Here is a 25,609-nt window from a genome sequence, read left to right as displayed (position 1 = left end):
TAATTAAACTTTTTTTATCAACAATAAGAAGTGGTTGAAATGATTTCTGCACCATTCTCAGTGGTACTGCAAAATTTTTAAGTGGTGGTGTACCACTAAATGGTTCTCAACCACTTAAAACTGGTTAGGTAACACTAAAAAGTTCTGCACCAGTTTCTTCACCATTTTAAAGTGGTGCTCCAGTACATAAAAGTGGGCTGAACCACTGTTCAGTTGTGCTACACTGATGTGAATTGTTGTACACAACTTAAAACTGGTGCTACACCAATAGAATGTGGTATCTCCTTGTAAAGATTCATCACTTAAAAGCGCTTAACCACCACTTTTAGCAAAGATGCAGAACTAACGATTATTGCACTTTTGTAAAGCATTACTAGAAAGTGGTGCTTCTTAACTAGAACATTATTCGGTACCTTAAAAGTGTGTAAAACCACTGAAAAGTGGTGCTTTTTAACCTGAACGTTATTTGGTTTAAAGTGGTAAAAACCAATAAAGTGGTGCTCACCACTTTTTGTGGTTCAAATCACATTTAAGTGGTGTTTATAGTGGTGAAGACCACTATAAAGTGGTGAACATCACTATAAAGTGGTGCTCCTTAACTAGAACGTTATTCGGTACCTTAAAAGTGTGTAGGACCACTGAAAAGTGGTGCTTCTTAACCTGAACGTTATTTGTTATAAAGTGGTAAACACCAATAAAGTGGTGCTCACCACTTTTTGTGGTTCAAATCACATTTAAGTGGTGTTTATAGTGGTGAAGACCACTATAAAGTGGTGAAAATCACTATAAAGTGGTACTCCTTAACTAGAACGTTATTCGGTACCTTAAAAGTGTGTAGGACCATTGAAAAGTGGTGCTTCTTAACCTAAACTTGATTTGGTATAAAGTGGTAAACACCAATAAAGTGGTGGTCACCACTTTTTGTGTTCAAATCACATTTAAGTGGTGGTGCGTGATGGTCAACCACTTTCAGTGCTGTAGAACAGTGGTGCTTCTTAACTAGAACGTTATTCGGTACCTTAAAAGTGTGTAAAACCACTGAAAAGTGGTGCACCATTGTGATGCTTCGCTTAAAAGTGATGCTTCACCACAAAATAGTTAGGGTTTTCCATTGGAAAGTGATGCACCCATTGTATCGCCCGTTTTTACTAGAACCTTACCTCTTTTTAGTGCTGCCCAGCACTTTAAAGTGGTCCAGTATCACTTTTAAGAGATGGTGCACCATATCAGCATAACTATGTAGTGATGCAACCATGGTTTCTGCCCAACTTTAAAGGGTGTTGCAGGTGCACCACTTCAACACAGCCTATCAGTGGTGTTGTACCCATAAAATGTGGGGTTCACCCACTTGATATTTACTAGTGGTGTGCACACTACTTTTTCCTAATAAAGCAACACTTTAATTGAATCCATGGGGTAAATACCTGCATCTAACCTGCTGAACATTTTGCTTCTTGGGTGTACCCTTGGGGGACTTAGAAGTTCTTTTTGTAGCATGCATGTGCAAAAAATTCAGAAATTTTACAAGACATAAAACCAATTTTAGAAATGCATGCATGATGCATCTAACCTGTTTTGATAGGCGACTCCTGCGTAGAGCTCTTTCCCTTCCTAGGTGTACCCTTGTCAGAGCCTGAAGGTCCTTTTGTAGCCTGGTTCTTCATCCTGAAAAAATCACAAATGCCACATAGATACAAGATCAATAGTTAAATGCATTTATGCTTGAACCTGCATGATGCATTCGTATAAGCATGCACACACAGTTGATAAAATCTGCATTCATGCTTCAAGCTGCATGATGCATTCTTATAAGACGTGCAATAGGCTTTTAGCCCGGCTTAAAGCTGAGCCCGCGCATCGTGATCCACAGAAAAAAGAGAGAGAGAGAGAGAGAGAGAGAGAGAGAGAGAGAGAGAGAGAGAGAGAGAGAGAGAGAGAGAGAGAGAGAGAGAGAGAGAGAGTACTACATCTCAAGATTACTATTTTACACACTATTTCATCATCAATAAAATTGAGGCTTGTTGCCTAAAAGGCATGAACTAGATTTCAAATCTTTCTCCATCCACTTGTGGATCACGACGTGCAATAGGCTATTATCCCATCTCAAAGCTGAGCCCGCGCACCGTGATCCACAAAGAGAGAGAGAGAGAGAGAGAGAGAGAGAGAGAGAGAGAGAGAGAGAGAGAGAGAGAGAGAGAGAGAGAGAGAGAGAGATTCTTTGCATTTTTCTCTTCCAGTGGAATGGCAAGAACCAAGGCAACAGCAAGGAAGGCAGGGAAAGGACCAGGGCTTGCAAAGCGTATGGAAGGTCTGCTAGTAAGAAGAAAACTTCAGGTAAACCAATGAAGATATTGAAGGGACCAAGAATGAAGAATATTCAAAGAAACATGGGTTTATTTAAGGAGATCAGAAAAGCTCAGAAATGTATTGAGCTTTGTGTCCCTAAACTTCCTTTCCAAAGAGCAGTAAGGCAAATTTGTGAGGAAGCATGTGCTGGTACAATGAGATGGAAGGTTGTTGCCCTACTTTGTCTTCAAGAAGTAGAATAAGATTTTTTAATGGAGTATTTTAATGACATCACCATTGTTGCTGCTCATGCTCACCAGGTGACAATAATGGACAAGAACAGTGAGACTCTCAAGAGAGCACGTTGGAGATACGATAAGCTCCTTATCCCTAATGAGTTTATTGACCCCAAAATGAAAGATATATTGCTAATACCACTAGGCGCCGGGATCATGGGTTAAGATTCATGAGGTTACTCATGATGTGAACACCAGAGCCAGAGCTGAGCAAGAAGAAAGATGTCACCTGGAAGCAGAGAAATTAAAGAGGATACAGTCTGTTGCTGCTGATGAAGAGACCCAGAGGAGAAATTACGGGCAAGTTACCACAGACTTGAATGAAAGAAACAATGATATTTTACATTCCATGAAAGAAGGACTGTTAGAAACCATTCCCCTTGCTGATGGTGCTAGGCAATTAGCACTGGATTCTGTTGATATTGGGATTTTGAAAGATCCCAATGCACAAATTACAGACTCTATTGTTTATTTATGCCTAAAGTAAGTGCTCTTCTCTACATGTAAGATCCTTTTTCTTTTGTACGTGGTCTCTAATTAAATCCTTGTTTTTTCTTGTAGCTTAATAAAGAGCTAGCTCCCTCAAGAAACCCATACTGAAATATATGTTTTAGATCCACAGTTGTTTGTGCCACTCCGAATAAAAACACCCCTCATAGCACATTGGAGAGATGGTTTGTCCACTGTCCAATGCTTCAGGTCACAACATTGGTGTTGCCATACGAATCAAATAATCATTGGAGCCTTGTATGCATTGAACTGGACAAACAAGTGGTATGGACTATCAACTTCATAAAAGGAACACATTCAGAGATAAGAGTGTGAGTGTTGATAAGACCTTGAGTGTTTATTTAGGGTATGGTTGATGACCTAAATATTGTTAATAACAAATAACCTTCACTGTTCATAGATGTGTAAAAAGATTACTTCATGTCTATGGAAGGATTTGTGGAAATCATGAACTCTACAAGTCAACCTTTAAAGCTGTCAAAGTGCCTAGTCAGACAGATCCAAATTTTGTGGTTGGAAATGTCTTCTCCATGCAGAGTACATACTACATATTTTTTTTGCTTTAAATCCATTTTATGTCAAAGGTATTTCCTTGCTATGGTTTGGACCAACTTCGTGCTATTTTTAATTAAAGTACTGACCACAAGTTAACTTAATTTTGCAGAATGCTGTGGAAAATTATACCTTGAAATATTTACAAAGGTACCGTGCTTCAATGATTCAACATCTACTATCTCTTTCAACCCCAAGAGTTTTAGATGCATAAGACAGTTTTCTCTATGACCATATAATAACTTCAACAATGACCGGTGAAGAGAAAGTCATGCCAGTTTACACCGCTGGAAACCAAATCCCTAAAACTGACCCATATTAGAGGAACAGACACTGGTATGCTTTGCAGTTGGAGTGGTTGAATCCAAAGTTGGGGTTGATCAATGTGAAGTAGACCAAGCCCTTGAAAATGTAGAGATAGCCTATGCTCCTCAGAGGCGAGGAATGCAACAGAGGTTCTAGGCCAAGCAGAGGAGGATAAGAGAGTTCCTATTATTGTGGCATAGGATGTGGCACATGATCAAAATCAGGGAGTCAAATCTCCTGTAATTGCTGATTTGAAGAGCTTTTCAGAGCTGAGAGAAGATACAGAGTGTGTTGACCATGTAGAGGAGGAGGCCAACATTGCAAATCAAGGTTAGGAACAGACAACAGAACAGGTTAACCATTCGGCCATGGAAACATGAGTCATGTACTGCACAACCACAAGAGGTGGATACCCTTGGCAATACAGAAGGGAACATCGACACTCAACAACAGAATGTCAACATTAGAAATGACCAGTATGGACTCTTGCTTCAGGTAAATATGGTTGTTCCGGTAATATCCATTGTACTTAAATAATATACTCTTTTTTGTTTATAACTACTTATATGTATGCACACAATGATTGCAGAGATTGATTATCTTGGATTTCAATGGATTGTTGCTGCTACGACAGCCGTACAGTGTACATACAGAGTTCTCCGATTTTTGTAGTTTTTGCTTGGGAGATGTCAGAATTTTGATTCGACCAGGCACAAAAGAATTTTTGAATTTTTGATTCCATGGTTTAGGGTTGCTATCTGGTCTTCAATGGAGGCCCCAAACCTGAATCCCCTTGTTACCATAGTTGCAATTTGGCTGAAATTCAAAGATCGGATTTTTATTTTGTGTATAGTCAAAGAAATTTTAATACCATCGCGGGACATTTTCACCCAACTAAAGCTAATGTACCACTTTTATACAAGCCCTTTGAACATATCAATATGCCTTATGATGTTCTCAATGTTGTCGATTGATGACACACCACATAAGGGTTTACTTAATCCACCCGGCACTACTATTTCCCCACCTTCATTTGAAGGACATCTTCACGATTTTTACCTAGAGGACACTTGGGTTCCATACCTGCAAGCAATGTACTTAAGCCCATTGAGCACATCAGAATTTGTACTTACAAATGTACTTAGCAATTCATTGTTTATACCGTAAATTGATATTATCTACCTGTCTATGTGTTTCTAATACACACACACACACACACACACACACACACACACAGAGAGAGAGAGAGAGAGAGAGAGAGAGAGAGAGAGAGAGAGAGAGAGAGAGAGAGAGAGAGAGAGAGACCCTTGGGCAAACACTTGATATTAAGATTAAACTAGTCAAAAAAGTTACATTTTGTTGAAGCCATTCAGGCCTGATTACATGTCCACAATTTGAATACGGCCAAAAATGCTTCTCCCTTTGTTGCATTACTCTTCGTCCGCCCATCAAGAAATAAAAGTTTACGGAGTCAATGTCGGCAGTCTCCTCAACTATGTCATGTCAAAGTTGCAAAAGATTGCATTGCTGCCTTATTATGATTACTGTCATAAGATTTAGGTCTTTGTCCACCACTTCCACGTCTATGACAACATTGTTTGCCAAACTTGCTGCCTCTTGATCCATAGGCACATAGCAACCTTCAACAATGTGAGAATGCTTGTACCAAAAGGAGATTATTAATGTCTGTGTCGCAAGCATATACTTGACAATGAAAGTGTCAAGAGAAATCTCGCAACATATGCCATCTGTTTCTTTCACATACCACCCTCGATCAAAAGCTTATCACACAAGAGGGAATCAAATGATTTGCGAGCAGCATAGTTTTAGCAACATGTACTTTGTAGATATGAAATAACTCAACAAAGAGACCAACAAGACAAAAATTTACAAGTTTCACAAATTTAGTGGGTATAGTGTTTCGAAGAGACCTCTGAACATCCCTATGAGCCTGCTCCTCAATGCCTCACTCATTGTTATGTCGGGAATGGGCCAATCCACGGAGTTCCAGTTGGTTGGTAGTGGAATCTTCACCAACACTTCTCTCAGATTCCTATGATTGAGTTGGTAGAAATGGTCATAGAAGAAAATACCCTCATTTGCCAGGCTTTTGCTAGTTCTTCCAGCATATTGCAAGACTCCAATATGAGCATGGGTCACAGAGATGAGACCTATAATGCACTCCAGTGGCCTCCGTGTTGAAAAGTTAGTGTTAAAAAGTCATTTGACCTTACGCAAGCTAGGGCTAACCTCAAGGTGGAAATCCTACCCAAGTATGAGGTGCTAAGATGATTAAAGTGGTTGTGGGAACCTTGCCCAAAGCTTGAGGTTATTTTTATAGTTAAATGATTAAGGTTTTTGAAATGTTAAATTCAAAGATATATTCTCAAGAGGCATAAATGTTTCCACGCTTGATTGACTAAGGCTTGAAGTATTCAATTGAAACCAAATGACTTAAGAAGCATAAAAGACATATGCTTGATTGACTAAGTGCTTAAAGTATTCAAATCAAACCAAATGACTTAAGAAGCATAAAACACACACGTGTTCAAAAAATTATCCACATGTGGCCCTCATGATGTGCTTGAATCCTGTTGGATAGGCTTTAAAGGGTCCAATGAGAATTTAGATGCATCAAAATAAATAATTAAGTTCTTTCTCTCAAAGAGGGAAAAGAGGACACATGTTCCAAATGATATAATTAAATATTACTAGAGAGAGAGAGAGAGAGAGAGAGGTGGACCAAGCATGAGAGGGGGGTATACTCTCCCACACACACACACACACACACACACACACACACACACATTTTTCTCATTCTCTGGAGTGCAAAGTGCAAGAGCTCCATCTCCTTCTCCAAGCTTGTTGAGAAGTGGAGAGCCTACACCAACACTCTTGGCTATGGAATGCAAATCCAACCAAGAGCCATGCTTCAATGCTTAAGCTTGCCATCTGCTTCATCTTCATTACTATGCTATTATGCTATGCTAATCAAGAAGAGTGATTATAAGTGAGGAACTATTTCTTTTTCCTATGAATGATTCTTCCTCTTCCTTACCCTCATTCCACGCTAACTCTCCACCTTCGAAGGTGTTTGAAGCCTTGGGACTGAGGCTTGGGATAGTTAATGCTTTTTGCAAAGTTTATGTTAAGCTCGTGATATGTGAAGCTTTCCATCTTCATAGCATCACCAAGGTCACAAGGAACACAAAGATTCTATTGTAACAAGTCTCTCTTGATTGGAGAATCTACAATACAAACGCCTTTTGGAGGGGGGACCGGTTCCAAGTAAATCCGGTCCACAACTATTGTCATGTTCTCGAATACTCTCTCTCTTGCAAAACTATTGTTCATGCCAAGTTAATTAAGTACTATGTTTATGTTGCTACCATCAATTAAGTTCACCCTCTATGTTCTAAAAGTAATTTCACAAAAATGCTCACTCTAATTCTCTTAATTCCACTATTCTCAAAGTTCATAAACCATTTCCATTACGTTGGTATTAGAGCATTTGGTTTCTATTTTCTTGCTTAAGAAGAGAGGTCCTTAAGTAGCATATCAATGGTTGATTTTTTTAATTATATTAGGATAAGTGGGACTGGATCTATTATCGGTTTTGTTGAGCCTAGTATGTGGGATATAGAGCACACCGTGGGAGCTTTGGTTTTAATAATGGGGTCTTTTTAGACTTGCCTATGACTTTACCATTATTGAGCCATAAGAAGTCCGAAAGGAGCTATCCCTCAGCAATTCTGCTATGTTGGACCCAACCCACTACTCTCTATAATTAACCAATTCGAGCGTGGGTGTAGATACTTAAGTGCTTATTCCCAAAGGCTAAGAGGAGTAGCAACTAAGGTTTTGAAAGCAAATACACTAAGTAAACACATAAGTATAATTAGCATGGCTGACAATAACCAAGAGATTAGAATGAACATTGATAACTTTGATTTTGCACATGAAGGTGCTAATGATGATGCCCGCATGTTTATCAATTATCTTGTTACTAGGTTGTATCAAGCTATGGGCAACCCTACTTTGCAAGCTGAAATTACTCAACAACTTCGTGCTTATGGGATTTCCCTTCCTCGCCAAGAGTAGAGAGAGCTTAGGAGGCCTCTTGATGAGACCCCCAGAAGAAGACTCTCTCCCATACGAGAGGAGGAATCCAAAGAACGAGAAAGTAATGAATCCCTAAGTTCCTCTGAAGATGTGGCTCCACGAAGACGGCGGTCTAGATGATCGCCAACTCCTCCTAAGAGGAAACGGTTAACCCATAGTCCTTCTCCTTGTCATTCCAAAAGGGAAGAGAGGAAACAAAGGAAGAAAAAGGCAAGAAGAAGGTCACCTTCTTCTCCTTCTTCTGCACCTTCCTCCTCTTCCGACGAAAGCAATAGTTATTCTCCTAGAGAATACAAGAGGGGAGGACATCGCAAAACTTACCATGCATATATGGCGAAGGTCCCAAAAGCTCAAGAAATTCAAAGAGGGAGGAAAGAGTCTCTCTTTTCTCACCTATGATGGCAATGGTGCCACCAAAAATGTATTGGCCTTCATCCAACAATTTGTTGCAGCCTTTCGAGACGAGGGCTTCACGGAGTCCTCCAAGCCACACAATGTAGATATGCACTTCCAGGAATCTGTGGTGGGCTAGCCTTTGTGGCAATGGAAAGGCCCCAAAGACATGGAAAACTTTACGAGTTTCCATGATGAAGCAATTCCTTGCAAGTGATGCCAAGGACAAAGTGCTCATCAAATGGCGAAGTTTGAAGCTACTCTTCAAAGAGTCTATCCACAAATATGTAGACAGGTTTTGAGATTTACATCTCAAAGCTACAGCCTTTCAAAGAATAGACTTCTCCAAACAAAAGAAACAATTTTGTGCGGTATTACCTGAAGAAATGGCCGAGTATGTCAACTCACAATGGCCTAGCCCTATCACTGAAGCCATCCACCACACTATGGTTGCTTCAAGGATCAATTTCCAACAAGGGGTGAGAAGAAATTTAAAGCCCATGAAAAACAAGGATCAGAATGAAGCTAAAGGGAAGAGCAATGCTCAAAAGTCTTCCCAAGGCAACACCAACACCAACAACAACAAGGCCAAGGAGAAAGGATCTTATAAAGGTAAAAATTAGAGGCCTTTCATAAAGACCATAAATGCTTTCAGTGTGGGGAGCAAGGACATGGTTATCATTCTTGCCCCAAAAAAAATGTACTCGATGACACTCTTAGAGCTTCCATGGTTGAAGCTCCAAAAGAGGATACTCATTGCAAAGGCTCATTCCTCTCCTATGCTTGGGGAAAAGTAAGGGAGCATGATTCCTTCATCTTGTTTGACCCTCTACTCACAACTTCATATCAACAGAGTTGGCCACTAAGTTGGGCATTCAAGATTTTGAGATGGGAGATATTGTAACTGTCGATGAAGATTTCAAGGGATAGCAATCCTCCATTACTCCCTTGATTGGGAAGTTGAGTCTTCATGTCCAAAGCTACATTGACAAAGAAGATTTTTTTTATCTCTCCTCTCCAACATGAGGACGCTATCCTAGGGGCACCATGGTTCAATCGCATGGCTGCCAGCATGAAGTTCCCTGAAGGGAGAATCTATTTCACCTACACGAAAAATAACATGTACATAGATGCTAATGAGTCGAGGAACACCATATCCCTGGTAAATAGCTTGCTTTTGATAAGTCAATGAAAAGCTCTATTTTTGCGTATATGATTTTTGTTAGAGAAACTGCAAATGATTCTAATGTTTTCACAAGTAGCAATAAAGGAATCAAGAGGAATTAGAGTTTTCTAATTTCCTAAATGGATTCCAAGATGTTTTCATTGATGACATCCCTAGTGAGCTACCTCCAAAACAAGGGGATGATGACCATGCAATAGAGCTTCTACTAGGAAGCTCACCGCCTAATAAACCTCCTTATTGAGTTTCACAAGCTCAACAAGAGGAGATCATGAGATAAGTGCATGAATTGGTGGAAAAAGGAATGGTGAGACCTCCATTCTATTCACCAGTACTTTTAGTGCAAAAGAAAAATGGCACATATCACTTGTGTGTCGACTATAGAGCACTAAATATGATCACTTTTTAAAAAAAAGATTTTCCCTGCCGTGGGTAGAAGATATATTTGATAAGTTGCAGGTTTTGGCTTGACAAATGCTCCAGCCGCCCTCAAGTTGTGAGAGAGAATAAGCTTTTCATTAATCAAAAGCAAAGTGAATTTTTCATACAAGAGATTCAATATTTAGGTCACGCTATCTCTCAAGATGGTATATGTATGAATCCATCAAAGTTGGAGGTAATAAAATCATGACCTAATCCAAGAAATCTACATGAGCTAAGAAGCTTTATTGGTATGTGTGCATACTATAGATGCTTCATAGCTAAATTTTCTCAAATAGCAGGACCATTGCATGACTTAACAAGGAAGAACGTTAAGTACTCATGGACTACTAAAGAACAAAATGTTTTTGACAAGCTTACCTCCCAACCAATCCTTATGCTTTCAAATATCTCAAAGCCATTTGAGGTCCGATGTGATGCTTGTGGTGATTTCCTTGGAGCAGTTTTGCTTCAAGAAGGGTTGCCATAGCATATGAGAGCCGAATGCTCAATGCTGATGAACGGGTCTTGGGCATATACGAAAAAGAGCTTTTAGCTATTCTACATGCCCTAGGCACATGGAAGCACTATCTCTTGGGGCTTCATTCATCCTACGAATGGATCACAAAGCCTCAAGAACTTCATGATGCAAACCAAGCTCTCCGAAAAACAAATGAGGTGGGATTTTTTGTTTTTGCAATTTAAATTTCATATTGCTCACGTTGCTGGCAAGCACAATCAAGTGGTTGATGCACTTTCTTAACGGCCAAGGGTAAATGTAGTGTCTGTAGCAACTCACAATGATCTATCTTTTATGATAGATGAGTATGCTACTGACCAAGATTTTAAGTAGGTAATTACAACCTTTGCATTAGGGAAGAAAATAAAGAACCATTCACCTTGAAGGATAGTTACCTTCCAAACGGCAATAGGCTATGTGTTACTCACCCGTACAATAAGAAATTCATGTATGAATCCTATGCTTCTCTTATGCGGGGCAAAGAGGGATTCCATAATCTACTCTTTGAGGAGTAGAAATATATTTATGTTGGTCTACCATGAAATTACATACAAGAGTATGTTTCAAAATGCGTGGTATACCAAAAATTGAAATTTGATCGAGGGAGCAACTTGAATTTTTTCAATCGACAAGCTTAGCAAGAAAACACACTCTATGCTTGTCAAAAATACTATTAAGGCACATCAAATGACAACCCTCTTTAGATCTCAAATTTTCAAGTATCATGGCTTGCCAACATCCACAAAGATCCTAGAATGACCAAGAATTTATAGAAGGGTCTCTTTGAGAATCTAGGAAGTAGATTAAATTTCTCTTTCGGCTTATCATCCACAAACGGATGACCAAAGTGGAATAACTAATTTAAAGATTCTTGAATAAACTAAAAGCCTATGTCATGGAAATAGATCAACGTTCTCAATGAGAGAAGTATCTAACTCTTATAGAGTATGTGTACAATGACATTGTATATACTTCTATGGGGAAAGCACCTTTCGAGGTTAAAGAGGGAAGATCCAAAAGTCCCTTATGACTTAAGGTATATGGGAAGATCTTCGTTGTTGATGAATATAGCCGAGACTTACAAGAATCTTTTCCAAAGATTAAAAATGTTATATCCATCTCATAGAAAAGGCAAAAAGGGTTGCTACTAATAAGCACAGAAGAGCCTTAGCCTTTAAGAAAAATGATTGGGTCTTGCTAAAGTTTCTCAAGGGTCATCTAAAGCATACTACGGTCAAGAATCCTACGAGCCACCAGGAGTATTATGCTAAACTAGCAAAAAGATACTATGGTTCTTTCTTTTAAAATTCTTAAGCCAATCAATGAGATGGCTTATTAGTTGAAGTTTCCCAACCATTGGCTCATTCACAATGCTAACCATGTGAGCCTACTCAAGCCTTACAAAGGAGAGCCACCAAAAGAACCAATAATGGAGGACCCACCAGAGGTCGAAGATCAAGAAGAGGTGTTGCAGCCCTAATCAGTTCTTCGGCATGAAGAAAAGGTACTAAGAAACGATAACATTATCCAATGATATCTTGTTAATTTTGATAATTATCCTTTTAAAGATGCTAGATGGATGCAAGGAACCTAGCTTAAGGATAATATGAACCTTGTCAATGCTTACAATGCTACACTAGAGTAAGAAAATGAAAATGCATTTTAAATGAACAATGTTTTTGTCTTATAAGACTCATTCTCTTTCTTTTATTGTGCACAAAATTTAAGAAGTATGCATGTTTATGATCATGTTTGTGGTGAAGAAGTTTCCCAAACACCAAGTAGAACTTGTCACTCTACTTTGGAAGTATGATATGGATTAAAGAGGAGACATGTTTGCGGCAGCTAAGTCTCCCAAGCACCAAATGGATTAGTCATCCATTCTAGAATGATGTCGTAGGGTAAAAAGGGATCCTCTACCCGCTAAGAAACGTGTACTAATGACTAGGCTTCATCTTCTCTACCTCATAGTGGAGGACGACTATGATTTCAAGAGAGAGGTAATGTCATAAAATATAATATCTAACTTTACCAAATGATTTTCTTGTATTAAATTTAATATGGGAAGATAAAAGGGAAACAATAGTTAGGATATAGATATGTGCTTAATATAGTTAGGATATAGCCACATTTGTTTTGGCTTGATTCCATTATGTGTGCCACTTATGTACTTAATAGGTGTCCTACAAAATCTTTGCAGTCTATTGCTCCATAAAAACATGGCATGATAGAAAGCCTTCTATTGAGCACATGCGTGTTTTTGGCTGTTTGGCATATGCTTTGGTGCCACAAACACAACACAAAAAATTGGATGATAAGGTTGTAAAATGTATTTTTGCTGGTTACAGTGCTGAAAGCAAAGATTACATGCTGTATCATTCGCAAACAAAGTGTATCTTGGTCTCATGGGCATGTACTAGAGACACTAATGTCAGCTCACAGGACATTTATGACACTTTGTTGCCTCTTTTCAGGGAGTTCAAATGTAAATCAAATGAGGCAAATGTACAGCCTATGGGGATTTTTGAAAATGTTACAGATCAGCCTATTATTGATGCAGATTTACATGATGTATTTGATGAGGAAAGGGTTGAGAATGAGCATGCTAGAGGTATGCCTAAATGGCTGGTGCATACTTTGTGTGACAATAAATTGGATGCACCTTTGTCTAGTCGTACCCATTCAGGTTCTTGCCATGCATCTTATGCATCAGATTGTTATGCTTTGGTTGTGTCTAGCTTACATGATGTTGAGGAACCTCTGTCTTTTGATGAAGCACACATATCAAAAAATTGGATGGCTACCATGCAATCTGAATATGATGCACTTATAGAAAATGACACATGGACTTTATGGGATTTGCCTCCTAGCAAAAAGGCCATTGGTACAAATTGGTTTTACAAGTTAAAACACAAGCTGGATGGCGAGATTGATCGCTATAAGGCTCAACTTGTTGCAAAGGGTTATGTACAGCAAAAAGACATAGATTATGAAGAGACTTTTTCTCTCACTTGTTGTATGACTAGTGTGTGTTTTCTATGTGCATTGGCAGCTCATTTTGGTTGGGATGTACATCAGTCAGACATTGTTACTTTTCTCTTGACTGGTGACATATTTAAGGAAGTTTACGTAATGCAGCCTCATGATTTTGTCAAGAAAGAAAAAGAGGATAAAGTGTGTAGATGTAAGAAAGCTTTGTATGGGTTGAAGCAATCTCCTCGTGCTTGATATGAGAAAGCTGATACTCATTTGGTCAAACGAGGATTTTGTAAGAGTTCAACAGGAAGCACATTGTATGTAAAGCATGATGTTGATGCACTTCTCATTGTGGTTCTCTATGTAAATGATTTGTTGAGTGATCACTGGACCAAATGAGAGCATATTGCTGATTTAAGGCTGATTTGAATGCTACTTTCAAGATGAAAGATTTGGGATTGTTGCATCATTACTTGGGTATACAATTTAAGCAGTGTAATGGTGGTATTGCCTTGTGTCAGAAAAATTACATAGAGACATTATGTAAGTTTGGACTTGAGGATTGCAAACCTATTGCCACTCCCATGGAAACATGTTTGAAGTTGAGTCTTCATGATGCTGGTGATCCTGCTGATTATGTCACTCTTTACCAAACTGCTGTTGGCTGCCTGATTTATGTATGCAACACGAGGTATATTCAATTTGGAGTCTCACAGGTTGGCAAATTCATGCACAGCCCAGGGTCTAAGCATTGGCAGGATGTCAAGAGGATGTTTCACTACTTGAGTGGCACTTTACATCTTGGCTTTTTTTATCCCAAGGGGGGATCATTGCCGCCAAACTTACATGCTTTTTCAGACTCAGATTGGGCTGGTTTTTTTGACAGCAAGTGTCCACTAGTGGGTTTTGTTTCATGCTTGGCAGTTCATGTATATCATGGTTGAGCAAGAAGAAACCTAATGTGGCCACTTCTATTGTGAGGCTGAGTACATGGCAATATTCACAAGTACGGTTGAGTGCGTATGGCTCAGACACCTTATGGCTAATTTGTGTGTTGGATAGGACACTGCAACACTATCTACACTGGCAGTCATAGCGCATTGGCAGTTGCGAGGAACCCAATTTTTCATGCTTGCACAAAGCACATTGAGGTGCATTACTACTATGTCAGGAAGAGGCTCTCAACAAGAGAGATCAGCTTCGCTTATGTGCCAACCAGGACAACCTTGTAGATTTTTTCACAAAGGCATTGTCTCGCGAGAAGTTCGAAGCTTTTCGCTCATGTACTCAGGGCATGGCACTTCCCTTTTCTCTATGTGACAGCTCTCGTTCACCGCATCACTCTAGGGGGGATTTGTTACCATATACATGTGCTAGTGATGTGTGTGACACACTTAGGACCGTTGAGGCGTTTTTTCCCTCACTAGGAGGTTTTTCCCCCCGTGCATTGTATATATGCCCATCATTCTAGGGCTATCTATCTTTCATTGCACACTAAGTAAAACACTCTGTGTTGTGTGCCTTGAGCTTCCTTCGCCTTTTCCAAGCAGTGTGTTTTCCTGCAACCCTGATTCCAACAATTTAGAGCAAAAAATTGTATATCCTATTGTAGACCACAATGTATATATCATTTCGTAACCTGATTGGTTTGTCATTTTTATTAGAGCTGTATATAATTTTGAAACCTCACAGCTATTTTAATACAAATTTGTCTCTTGCTCCTTTAAAGAAATTTGAGAGAGAGAGAGAGAGAGAGAGAGAGAGAGAGAGAGAGAGAGAGAGAGAGAGAGAGAGAGAGAGAGAGAGAGAGAGAGAGAGAGAGAGGGAGGAGTAAGAAGATTTGATTTGTAAAACTTTAAAGAATTGCCTATAAATTACAATAGTGTATGTCAATACTGATGGCTTGCATTACATAAATGGAGTATTACATGATGTCATTATTGATCACCATTGTCAAATATTGGCACCATATCATCAACATCCTCTATATCCAAACATTGAGATGCCACCTCCCACTTTGGCTAATCATAATTCTAGCTTTTTCTACTAGTCTTATGTATTTGTAATTTTTAAAGCATTGCTCTAGTGCTCTTGTGGCCATATTTGTAGATGGATGATCGATCGCATTTTACACATGGCACATGAATTCAAAGGCATACCAATTTTTCACAACTTCCATTGCTTGCAACACTCGAACTGCTATATGTTGCAATTCCACTTTTCCTCAGGTTCACCTCTTAGATATGTAAGTTACCACGTGAGTTCAAATGAATGGGTTTTTTAATTTGCCAAAATTTTAACATTTTAACAAAATTATATTAATGAAAGGGGTTTTTTAATTTATTTTAGAGAAAAGCCCGTAAGCTTTGACAAAAAAGGAGACATTTTATTACCTAGAGCATATAAGTCCCTTTGAAAGGGGTTTTTTCAATACCCTTTGAGCGCACGTGATATGAATAGTTTCTTAAAGGTGCACCCTCGGAGCACTTTTCTCTACCATACTGCTTCCACCGCACCAGGGCACTTATCTTCTTGATTGTGTTGATGTGCCAAGCATCTTGAAACATTCCAACCTGATTGGCATAATCAACCCGTTCATGAAATGCAAGCTTTCCTAGATCTCATCTAAAAGTTGTTCACACACTATCTTGGAGTTATTCATATGCAAGAAATGTCTCCAGCTCCGCTGAAAGTATGTCACCCATTGGCTAAACAAGAGCATAAAAAATATGTAAGAAGTAGAGAACGATGCACACTAAAGCAACAATAACATATCTAACATTGGTGGGGATGACAAGGGTAGAGGCTAATAAAAATGACAATGTTGGCACAATGGACATATATAAGTTCAAGACATCCCTTTCCTAGAGATTTGATGACCAGATGGTGGGTATCCTTACTTTTGGGAGAAATGCAATGACAAGGGTAGAGGAAGGCATAGATGGGGCAAGAACATGTGGACCAATTTGTTCGACAACAAGGATGGCAACTCATTGGCAGGTGAAGGTTTTGAAAAAAAATCTTCTTGAATGATGAATGAACTACATATATGACAAAGGGAATTCTGCAAAGCACAAAAATTGTTTTGTATTTCTTATAGGTAAACATGTTGGCCTGGGTCCAAGTTAAAATACTCGATAAAAAAATACTCGAGCAAAAGTGCTTAGAATAGTATTACATTTATAAAGAGAACATCCACGACCTAGGGTCTAGTCTATTTAATAAATGATTCAAAATCAGCTTGACAAAAGACATCAATGACAATGATGCCAATCATTCACATGAGTACAACGTGCACAAGAACAAAAACAAAAGGTTAATCCAAGAAGACAGTTTTCCACAAAGGACATGAATTAGGAGGACAAAGTCAAACATAAGGGATATAAACAAAATGTGACTCAATATTTTAAGCCATACAATACACCCCAATTGGCAGCAAATTAATGTCTATTGAGATAGAAAATGGAAGGAGAAGAGGCAACAAGGTCTTGGTGTGTAGTACTAAGATCATTCCTGTACCATATTTCGAAGGTACTGTAGGCATCACAATGGTTCTCTATGGCAAATGATGTGATGTTGTCAAGATCATTTATCCATTGTTAATGGTGGATCACACCATAGATCCAGAACCTTAGCTTCCACCAAGCATATTGCCAACAACAAAGGACTAATTTAACAAAAGATGGAGTAATGTGTTCATGAGTCGGGGAGATGAGAAGTACACCAAGCACATCTCTTGACACTTACAAAACCCTTTAGAGTGGATGAATGACCATGTATGTGATGTGATGTTGTCAAGATCATGTATCCATTGTTTTATGGTGGATCGCACCATAGATCCAGAACCCCAGCTTCCACCAAGCATATGGCCAACAACAAAGGACTAATCTAACAAAGGATCTATGGTGGATCACACCATAGATCCAGAACCCCAGCTTCCACCAAGCATATGGCCAACAAAAAAGGACTAAATTAACAAAAGATGGAGTAATGTGTTTATGAGTCGAGGAGATGAGAAGTAAACCAAGCACATCTCTTGACACTTATGGAACCCTTTAGAGTGGATGAATGGCCATGTATTGGCTATGTGATTTTTTCAGTTATCACTCTTCTATCTATAAGGAGGCAGAGACATGTATAGGTTATGTGTTTTCTTTCAAATATTGCTCTTTTATTTATAAGAAGGTAACCAAGAGCATTAAAAAGGCACTTGACTTGAAATAAGAGATCACACAGAATGCTATTTAAATAGAGAAAGTTCATGATATTTTTTAAATATTTCCAACCCCTTAGGAAAGAAGTCATATGTATGATGTGGAGATCAAGAAGGAGCAATCATCTACTTGTCCATACTTTGTAGAGTGATGAAACGAAGTAAAGCTTTATCTCACATGGAAACATTTGTATTTAGTTTTTTTCCGTGGTCTCGGACTGAGTAAAAGCAAGCATATCTTCAGTCACTACCTTCTACTCAAGTTAGAGGAACTTCAAAGCGCCTTAAGACAATATTGAAGCTACCCTTCTTGAAGTAGAGGATTTTATTTATCTCAATAAGAAGAGTTTTGTATATATTTTGAACTAAAATAATTGGTAAGTATGTTCTCTCTTTAATCTATGTATATCTTGTATGCTTCCACTTTTTACAAAAAGCAAAGAGGAATGTACATAGAAAAATAGGACAATAATGGGAGAGAGAGCATGTGGCATCCGATATGGAGAGGGGAAAAAAGAAACGGGCCAAGTGTGTGAAGTTTTGAAGAGAGCAGATGTGTGAGGTGAAACATGTGGTTGAGAAGAGAGGAGAGGGTGTGCAATAGAAAAATAGAAAAGAGAAGGGACGAGAGTGATGGTTGTGAAGAGAGGATAGTGACAATAAGACGAGTGGAGAAATTAGGCATTGCTCGAAGATAGAGATTGTGAGAATAAATCCATGGTTGAAGAAACGATGAGGGTGAACATATAAAACGAAATTAGGGTGCAAGGAAAAAAAATTAGTCCAGAGAAGTGGGGAAGAAACAATGCTCTAAAAGTGTGATGGATAATATTGTTAGGGGAAAATATATCATGATGTCCCACATAAAAAAACACTTGCCAAGAAATGCTTGCCCAAAACCGTAGCCCCTTTAAAGATCATTTGAGGTCAATGGACGCTCACTAGCCATTTACATCGACCCATATGTGTTCAAATTGCTCAGCAGGTGCACCTTCTTGAGTTGGTGTATCCTGTGCGCTCTATAAGAGGTTATATTTTAGATCATAGCAATTATAGAATTACATCAACAAGAGGGATTATTAATTCAATCTTTAAAAGAACAAGTTTATGAAGGAAGAGGGGTTATTTTATTCAAATCTATAAAATGTTTAGAAGGGTTTTTTATTAACCTTCGGTTGCATGTGATACATAGGATTTTTTGAAGTGCACCCCTCGAGTTGGATGACCACTAGGATAGTAGGAGCTCTCGATGGAGGATGCTTGCACCTAAGAGTATTGCATGTGATTGAATGAGTCGTGAATGGCTTAGACTAATGCAGGGGTCTTTTGTTTAAACATATCCACTAGGGACATGATTTGCCAAGGCAAAAAGCATAAAGCCCAGAAGGGTTTTATTCACCATGGTTAACAACTTCACTTGTTCAAGTCGATTTACCATTTGGGTTTTAATTATCCAACATTATAGTTGACTTGATTACTTCACTTGTTCAAGTTGATTTACCATTTGGGTTTTAATTATCCAACGTTATAGTTGACTTGATTACTTCAAAGGCAAAATAACCATACTCAAGGAGAGGCGCATCAAATTGGCGCGGGTGCTCGTGGATAGATGTATGTGGTGTATTTTTGTCCTTGAGCACTCACATAGAAGTGCAAAGTATGAACTTGCAAAAAAAAAAAAACTAGTGCATTGGTGCTGAGTATGTATAAAAATATCTTTGCTAATTAACTGCTGAACAAGAGAGTTTTCCTACTTGTTGAGGAGACTACATTTACTTTTTTTAATTTTTTGGGCTAGAGCCGGCAAGCGGACAAGGGGGAAACGAGCCTCCAGCCGCCGGCAAGCCCTAATGAGACTACATCAATGCAAATCTGAGCACCCAATTTCCTTCAAGGGGAAGTCATTACCAACCACTTTTGCATCAGCCCTTACTACTGATTGCATCCACATGAAAATGACTACCCTACATGACAACACATGTTTGAAAAGAACCAGAACTTTTTCTGAATGCTCCTCACAAACATGTACCTTTTTCAATATTCTGACATGCCCCATAAAAATGTTAAGGGCCCAATTTGATCTGGAAGAACTAATGTATATGTACAAAAGGCTTGCATTTGGATGACAATGCCTGTATCTTCATTTCTTGGCAGCCACCTTTTTCCCCTTTTGGGCAGCCGGCTTCTTCCACTTGTAATCCCTTGGAATGACAAAGGGATCGCCCTCGTCTTCTGGATGTGGTTCTGTAGGCTTTGCCACAGGCCCTTTGATCCATGAGAGCCATGCGCTCCCAAAGAGATCATCAGGGTTGGGGGTTCGAGGACCACTTGACAGGGTCCGAAAGTCCTCGTTGGATTGCACTTCTTCAAATTTGGAGAAAGTTATGACAACGCGAATGGTCGGAATCACAGGGAAGGCAATCTGGTTCAGAGAAACTCCATTAGTTTTTGTAATTTGGCATATGTGTGTGTGTATGTATGTATGTATGCGTATATGTATGTAGGTAAATTTGTATATATGTGTATATCTTTTGAATGAAGGGCACTGAATGAAGAGTACCCTTCTCAAAACCAATAATCTATACACAGATGAGAACCAAGGAGAAAAATAGCAGCCTTTAGCCAGACAAACTAAAACTAAGAGTTAACATGCCCCCAAAAAAAACACAGAGAGAAAAGTTAATGAGATAATATGTAAAAACGAGAGAGACAAGTTAATCATGAAGACTACCTTAACAGGGAATGTGCCTTGTGGCAGCTTGGTTGTTAGTAGCTCCCGGAGTCGACGAATGGCCTTGACCTTGTTTGCAAGGATGTCTAGCAGAGGTAGTAACTCTTCGATCTTGAGAGGAAAGTCGGGAGTAAGCCAAAGAACAGGCCTTAAGCCTTTCTTGAACTCGGTTTCCTTGCTGCCATCACTGGTGGGCCGGGCCCGACTTTTAATTCGGTTCTTCTTTTCATTCACATGCATGGAAGCCTCTTCCAGTTCCCGCTCAGTGGGTCGTTGAGTATCAATGGATCGTCTTCCCCTCTGAAACCTTGACTGCTTGTTTTGTGCTTGCTCTTCCTCTTCATCGTCCAGATAATCGCTTCTTTTCATCTCACCGGAAAATGACTTTCTCGGAGGAGCAGGCTTTGTAGTAGGCTCCTGGTGAACAGACCGCCGATTTCGCCCAAACCACCCTTTTCTATCATCGACAGTAACCGAAGCAGGCGCACTAGGTGAAACAACAACTTCTCCTGCTTTCGTGTCCTGCATCTTTGCTTTTTGCTTGCCTGCATCTTGATGCCTGATTTTCGACGTTGAAGCTTTGTCTGCATGTTGCTTCTTCTCTTTCCCGGAAATCAGATCCACAAGGTCCTCTCCTGTGCCATCCTCACCTCCGTCCAAATTCGGCAGAGATTGAAAAAACTCCTCATCGGACATTGCCCCCGGTACTTGTCTCGATTTCACACTAAGCATCACATTCTGCATCTCATATACTTTTGCTTTCCATCCATTAACAATCTCTACCTTTTCTTGCCATATCCATGACAACTGCGGAACAAGGATCGCCTGCGTAACATCTATACCTGGCCTGTACAAGTTAGTTTGAGCCATGAGAGACACCTCTTGCGCTACCTCCCTGTCCGTAAGTTCCCTGTCAGCCCCATCTAACGCATTGGAAATCTCTTTGGTTTTATGATCAAATACACACAGAGACCCTGCAGGTAGCCTCTCGTCTTGGCTTCCTTCCCCCAAGAAGAGAAAGGACTGCCCAGACCGCTGTATTTTGAAACCATCGAATCCTGAAAGCGTCATGTCTGTCCTGAAATTGGGACCGCGCTTCCATATGCGATAGGTGTCGGAGGGTGCTGCCCTTGCAATGAGAGGAATCACAGAACTCTCAAAGTTGAAGGACACCTCCATGTAAAAATCCCGCATTCGATTCATGGTAGCAACAATGCGGGGTAGTCTTCGACACCATTTTGCCCACCCCAATGGCTGGTAGTGCTTTACAATGATCCTAGCTATGGCGTCTTGGCGGGTGCCAATGGCTTCTTGAAGAGAACTCCATCCATTTTCATTTTGCAAGCTGCAATCAGCCCCTGCAGACATCAAAATCTCCGTTGCCGTAGCGTCCCCAAGTCTCACCGCTAAATGCAGCGGAGTTTCACTGCCAGGTACATCTCTGTTGTCGATGACTGCAGACAAGGCCTCAGCCTTTGCCTCCTCCATAATGGAATCGTTTTCTGTATTCACGCTTGCTACTGGCGCGAGCTTGGGCAATCCAAGTATGATTTTGCGAAGACCTGCATGATCCTTGCGGGCAACAGCATAGTGGGCAGGGCTATGAAAGTATGTACCTGGGTCAATGGACGCAGGGTTTGAAGCTCCTCGGCTATGGAGTCGAGTCTGGCTTTGCATGTTCCTGATGTGATGAGGGCCGCCGGATCAAAGCGAGCGATCTGAATTAATGGGCGAGCTGACGTCGAAATGGGTTGCGGTGCGGCGAAGCAGAGAACGAATCCATAGAGGTGGAATGTGTGAGAAGAAGGCAATGGCGAGCTTGAGTGAGGAAGAAGCTCGCAAAACAGAGAGGGAATCATGTGGGGCTTGGGATCGCATGAACGACACGGGATCCTCCCATAACTCTGCGGAGCGAGAAAGACAGAGAGATTTATAGTTAGAGAGAGAGAGAGAGATAAGCTGCCCACGCGCAGATGGCGCGAAAGCAGCTAAGAGCGAAAAGCCTCAACCACAAGCTCAAACGCCGTACAGTCAAAACCATAAACCTGTCTCCAAAATTAATACTGTACATTTGGTACGGTTCCCACGAGGCACACGGTCATTGTCGTCGTATTCATCATGTCTGCCCCCCATCATCATCGTCGTGTTTCGCACCTTATGAATTGTATTGTCTTAGTTTTGAACACAAAACCTCTGCTCTTCAACTAGTTTGCTTCCGAGGAATTTGTTCTTAATAAATACTACAAGTACTTGTAGAGTAAGTCATTACATCTAAACTTGTGCTGTCAGATGATCTTCTTGTTGTTATGGATGCCATGTCCCAATTGCTTCCTTTCCTTTATTGTACAGACCATTTCTCGTTTTGAACAACCGCCTGCTCATTTGACATTTGATGCCCCCATACCAAGTTTTCATGGCCCCAAACAAAATGTCTCAACCATTTGCATACAACATGCTTTCAACCCACACTCATATCATTGTACTGCTTACATCACTCCGCACTATTACATGCACCAACGCCACATTGAATCCTTAGGAAATGTTACTTGTATGCTCACAACCCACACACTTGATTCCATGTTATTGAACAACTTTAGAAGATGCCCTTTTTACATGCATACGTTAGTCAACATAAATGTTCCCTAGCCCAACCCTCACCTTGCAATAATTACTCAATAATTAGTACATCATCCACTTCTCTAAAGGATTCAACATTCCCAGTCAAAGTATACCACAACCCTATTGGTGTTGCAATCAAGTTTTTATATGTGACCATGTTTGTGATGCATCCCATTCTCCATGCGAGATATATTTCAACAGCCTTACTAAACTCATTTGCCTTTGATGGGCCATGTATTAGGCATTGTATGCCACTACATTTGGCACTCATCCCCTCTTCTCATTTGGGAGTATATCTCAAAAGCCTTGCTCGCTTCATCGGCCTTTGATTGGCCATCTATCATGTTGATGTATGCAGCCACATTGGGGATGCATCCCCTTTTCTCCATTTGTAAGTATATCTCAAGAGCCTTGCTAACTTCATTGGCCTTGGATAGGCTATCTACCAAGTTGTATGTAATCACATTTGAGATGCGTCCCCTCATCTCTAAACGAGTGAATATGACAATGGCATCATTGACTTTCTTTGCCTTCAACAAGGCAACTATTAGGATGTTGTAAGTGATGTATGATAAGAGCCTCATTAACTTTCTTCACATTTAGCAAGGCATACACTAGGATGCTATAATTGAAGGTGTTAGGGGTGCATCCTCTCTTCTTCATTTCAGAATATCTCGACAATTGTGTTGTTGTCTTGAAACTCTTTGGAACAATGGGTATTTAAATGCGTTTGCTTCCAACTATGAGCTTTGCATGAAGATGAAAGCTTCCTTTCACATCACTGCTAGTGCCCTTGTCTTCACTATTCTAGGTTAATACCCAATACAGTGGGTGATTAAATTCTTTTGCTTCCAATGACGAGCTTGGGATAAGGATGAGAGCTTCATGTCACATCCTTCACTACTAGTCATGTTGCCTCCACCACCCTTGCACACTACTAAATTCTTTCCACCATTTGGTGCATAATTTCTAACCATGAATGTGTCCAAGGGAGGGATTGGTATCCTTCAATAAGTAATTAGTTGGATCATGCCTAACACATGCATGATTTCCTCGAGATACAAAAACTTCTTACCCATTTCTCTACTAGGTGTAAATCTTGGGCTTGAGAAGTAGTCACTCTAAAATTCCAAAGCTTAGGGGAAAGGCTTCAAACAATCATATGCAAAAGCCCCACGTCAAAATTATACCGTAAAAAAAGTAGGAGCAGCCTTTGTTCCCATCCAAAGAGAGAGCATATGTCTTCATGCACTCTCATACTTCTTCAATTGTCATGGAAACAACCTTAGTCCATACCCCATGATCTCTTGTCGAAATATCTTTTGCATTATCAATCATATGACAATTTGCAACACATGCACACAAACCTTTCCTTTCGGTCACAAATCCCACAAGTTGCACAAAGTAGACATGATGCATGACATGTGCAACCCTACTTTGATAAGCATTGAACTACCCAAGTTCATGTTGTTGATGCCCCTTTTAAGAGCTAGGCTTTCTATCATTCTCCTACTCCGGTCTTTACCTTCATCATCGTCGTCATTGTCAACATATCCATTGTTGTTGGAGTTAGGGTTGCAAGAATGCACACACAGCTCGGAGATGGAGAAGAAGATCAAAGCACACAATTTAGAGTGTCTTACTAAGTGTGCTAGTACAAGATAACTGGAGTTAGGGTTGCAAGAATGCACGTACAACTTGGAGGTGGAGAAGCTTAAGGCACACAACTTAGTGTCTTACTAAGTGTCTTAATACAAGATAAAATAGCCCTAGAGTGATGGACATACATACAAAGCACGTGGGAAAAAGACCTCCTTAGTGTGTTCACACACATCAAGCACACATCACTACCGTTATACACAGAAACAAATCCCCTTTCTGAGTGATGCAACAAATGAGAGCTAGCAGAACATAGAGTACAGGGAAGTGCCATGCCTATGGACATGATCATCCTACAAAGGGAAGCAAGCCCAAAGCTTTGCAAAAAGATTCGAACTTCTCACGGGGCAATGCCTTGGAAAAATTCACAAGGTTGTCATGTGTTAGCACATAAGCCAAGTTCATCTCTCCATTTGAGATTCTCTCCCAGACATAGTGAGCCATAAGACAATTCGGGTATTTCAAACTACCTAAGCATTAGGCACTTGTGTAAACGTGCCCCTAAGGTTTAAAACTAAGACCTTAGTTATAGTCCAAAAAGATAACTACCTTGACAGATCAGGGACTAACACTTGGGACACATGATGGGTAATGTTTATCAAACATTGTGAGAACCCATCCCTTGATCATAAATATCAACATCAACCTGATCTTTAACTTCAATCTACTGCGCTTTGTACTTTCTCCTTCACGTAAAGTTGCATTTCCATCTCCACCAAGTCTTGCATCCATTTCAGCTTCAGTTTCTTCCTTTGTAACGTCGGTATTCTCCTTATTGAGTATATCCTAAAAATAATTAGTACCGGATCTTTAAGTTGGCATT

General features: G+C 39.9%; 1 protein-coding gene across 1 annotated transcript; it reads right to left on the bottom strand.

The window, feature by feature from the left end:
- Positions 1–19,758: 19,758 nt before the first annotated feature.
- LOC147458366 (uncharacterized) lies at positions 19,759–22,319 on the bottom strand. Its single transcript, XM_086513021.1, has 2 exons — positions 20,509–22,319; positions 19,759–20,199 (listed from the first exon to the last, which is right to left on the bottom strand). Exons 1-2 carry the CDS (start codon positions 22,183–22,185, stop codon positions 19,918–19,920), a joined length of 1,959 nt encoding a protein of 652 aa, XP_086369147.1. The 5' UTR covers positions 22,186–22,319; the 3' UTR covers positions 19,759–19,917.
- Positions 22,320–25,609: the final 3,290 nt, after the last annotated feature.

Source organism: Adiantum capillus-veneris, chromosome 5 (assembly GCF_014529385.1).
Source record: "Adiantum capillus-veneris isolate H3 chromosome 5, ASM1452938v2, whole genome shotgun sequence".
Taxonomy (NCBI): Eukaryota; Viridiplantae; Streptophyta; class Polypodiopsida; order Polypodiales; family Pteridaceae; genus Adiantum; species Adiantum capillus-veneris.
The sequence above is the reverse complement of the archived record's forward strand: the minus strand, read 5'-3'. Positions and strand labels throughout refer to the sequence as shown.